At 34.6% G+C, this 2,622-nt stretch overlaps 1 protein-coding gene across 1 annotated transcript; it reads left to right on the top strand.

The window, feature by feature from the left end:
• The first annotated feature begins 243 nt into the window (after nucleotides 1–243).
• On the top strand, nucleotides 244–1,680 carry LOC126368139 (transmembrane protein 177). The gene is made up of 4 exons (XM_050012019.1): nucleotides 244–548; nucleotides 636–772; nucleotides 856–947; nucleotides 1,057–1,680. The coding sequence occupies exons 1-4, from the start codon at nucleotides 391–393 to the stop codon at nucleotides 1,630–1,632; spliced, it is 963 nt and encodes a 320-aa protein (XP_049867976.1). The 5' UTR covers nucleotides 244–390; the 3' UTR covers nucleotides 1,633–1,680.
• The last annotated feature ends 942 nt before the right edge of the window (nucleotides 1,681–2,622 follow it).

Genomic DNA, 2,622 nt, shown 5'->3' with positions numbered 1-2,622 from the left:
CACTCATAGTTTGTGTCGTAAGCTAGAAGAGAGCCGGTTTATAGTTTCTGAATTCTTATTTTAGCCTTCCTTCTATGCTTTAGTTATTGTTCTGAGGTTTATAAGATACAAATGACAAGGACCAATAAGATATCATTGATTGATTCCATCCTTGTAAAAAAAAAAACTACTATGCGGCTGCAAGCCGTGTGCGCCCATTGCCAAAATGAAAATTTAAAACATTTAAACATATGATTGGTATGATTGTGACACAAAGCAAAGAAAAAAACTAACTCTATAACCTATAATAAAATAATAAGTTGATTTTCGAAGTGATAAAGTCGTAAATATATTACACAATTTTTAAATATAACTGCATAAATAGTATAATTACATATTAACTAACTAAAAATGACAACGAGACGGCCTGTGTCTTGGTTTTTAACTGAAAGAGGGCGCAGCTTTTCGTTTTCTGTCGTAACTGGCTCTGCTATAGCCCTAACTGTAGTAAAATTTGCTCCCCATACTTTCTTATTGGAAAAATATAAAGAATTTGTTCATTATTACAGGTAAATTTATATAAAAAGGATATTAATAATTTATAGGACCTAAATTTCTAGGTTATATTTACAAGGTATTTCTGATTTCATTAACAGAGATAGCAAACCCGTGGAACTACCTAAAGAACTTCGTGACCGTTGTCAACAATGTATCGATATTCTACAACTACCAGACGCCCACAGGAAACTAGTCACACCATTTACAGCCTTTGGATTTGATATGTTTCATGCCGGTAAAAATCTATATTGTTTTTTCATAACAATATCGTTAACTACCGGTAACTTTTAAATTTAAGATCTCTAACATATATTACAGGTAGCTTGAAGTCCAAGTTTGGTGCTGCAGTAGGGGTTCCAGTAAATTTCACATACAAATCTTTTGATGATATTCAGAATGACGATATTCAGGTATGATATGGTTTGACAGAAACTGTTTTATAATGAAGTATGTAACATATTCACACTGTTCAAAATGTTCATTAATATTTTAAAGCAATAAATATAATTTTGGCTGCAGGTCAACATGAAGAAAGTAAACTGGGAGTCAGAAACAGGCAAAAAATTAGCAGATGCACTACTTTTACCTGAAAAAGTGCAACAGTTCGCCATTTGCAGAGAGATATTAATGACCCAGAACAGTAAAGTCATATTTGAGTCTGTTTACCCCTTTATTTGTCTGTTCTTTGCTTATAATTCATCAACATATTTGAATAAGAGACTTAACTTATATTCTGCACCTACCATGCTTAGAGGCACTATGTACAGTTTAATAGGAATTTTTAGCTTAGGATTATATTTCCTCATGAAAGATATGACAGAAGTCCACTACGAAACTAGGACTGACAAAACACTTTGTGATTTGGGTCCTGACTTTGTAGAAAGTGGAGTTATATTCTACGATAAACTCTTGAAGCGAAATCAAGCTCTAAGGGAATTGATGGGAAAGGAAGGTGAGAAGAAATACACGAAATTAGGCAACGAGAACTATGGCATACGTCACCCGCGGTTAGCTTTGGTACACAGAAAACAATTCTTTGAGGAAAAATTGAAAGAAATTCGCAATGACAATGTGGACATTACTTTAGAGAACTGATACAACTAAGATATGTTGAAAATGTTAATAAAATAGTTTAGTCATCAATTCAGAAGTTTTAGTCAATGTCAATGTTTTAGTTTTATCAAATAATTATATTGATAAACATCTAAATGAAAATAAAATGTTATAATCTCCTCTTTATCATTCCCCCATGTTGTTACCTATGCATTGTCATCGTGAGAGGCGTGTGTTTACGTACCTGTATACAATGTAGGTATCATATCAATACCAATTACGAATATCCTATGTACCTAGTATTAATCTACACTTCTCATCAAAAAAATCGAAACACTTCCGTTTTCATTGTTTCTGTCCGAATTTAACACAAAAAAGAATTCATACGATGAAAAAAAAAACATAAATGTATAGCTGGCAGTTTGGCCATTACAGTAATAAGCGAAAATTCTAAATTCAAAATTATAATTTCATTTGTTTATCTTATAAACGAAATGAATCACTGTTTTGAGACAAATGTGTGTTTAGGGTTGGAGTACATTTAGCGTTTAAAAACTAAAAATTGGCGCCTATCCTTAAACTTTTTGTTTTTTATTTCAATACTGTGACTTTGGGACGTCTGAAAAAAGGTTTTTTTTCTAAAACGTATGGATACTTCGCCCACAGAAGCCGCCCAAGTTGTGGCATTGCTGGATTCTGGCCTTAGTCAGCGTGTTGTGGCTGCAAGACTGCATCTAAGCCTGTCATCTGTTCATAGAGTCTATAAACGTTATCGGGAGACTGGTTTGTTCACGCGCCGTTCAGGATCTGGCAGGAATCGGGTCACTTCTGAGCGAGATGATCGATTTATTGTAACAACTTCTTTAAGAAATCGACGCCTTAACGCTTTTCAACTGCAGCAGCGGCTTCGTGTTGTACGAAGGGTGGCTGTAAGTGACTCTACAATTAGAAGAAGGTTGAAGGATCGTGGACTGGTACCGCATAAGCCAGCAAATGGGCCGAAATTAACTGCTGACCATCGAAGAGCGCGCC

This window comes from Pectinophora gossypiella, chromosome 7 (genome assembly GCF_024362695.1).
Source record: "Pectinophora gossypiella chromosome 7, ilPecGoss1.1, whole genome shotgun sequence".
Classification (NCBI taxonomy): domain Eukaryota; kingdom Metazoa; phylum Arthropoda; class Insecta; order Lepidoptera; family Gelechiidae; genus Pectinophora; species Pectinophora gossypiella.
This window is presented reverse-complemented; position numbering and strand designations above follow the sequence as displayed.

Excerpts from the sequence above, each read along its gene's own strand:
- LOC126368139 (XM_050012019.1), top strand. The coding sequence starts at position 391 with ATGACAACGAGACGGCCTGTGTCTTGGTTTTTAACTGAAAGAGGGCGC. Across the intron at positions 773-855 it reads ATTTGATATGTTTCATGCCG|GTAGCTTGAAGTCCAAGTTT; the intron begins GTAAAAATCTAT and ends CATATATTACAG. Across the intron at positions 948-1,056 it reads TTCAGAATGACGATATTCAG|GTCAACATGAAGAAAGTAAA; the intron begins GTATGATATGGT and ends TTTTGGCTGCAG.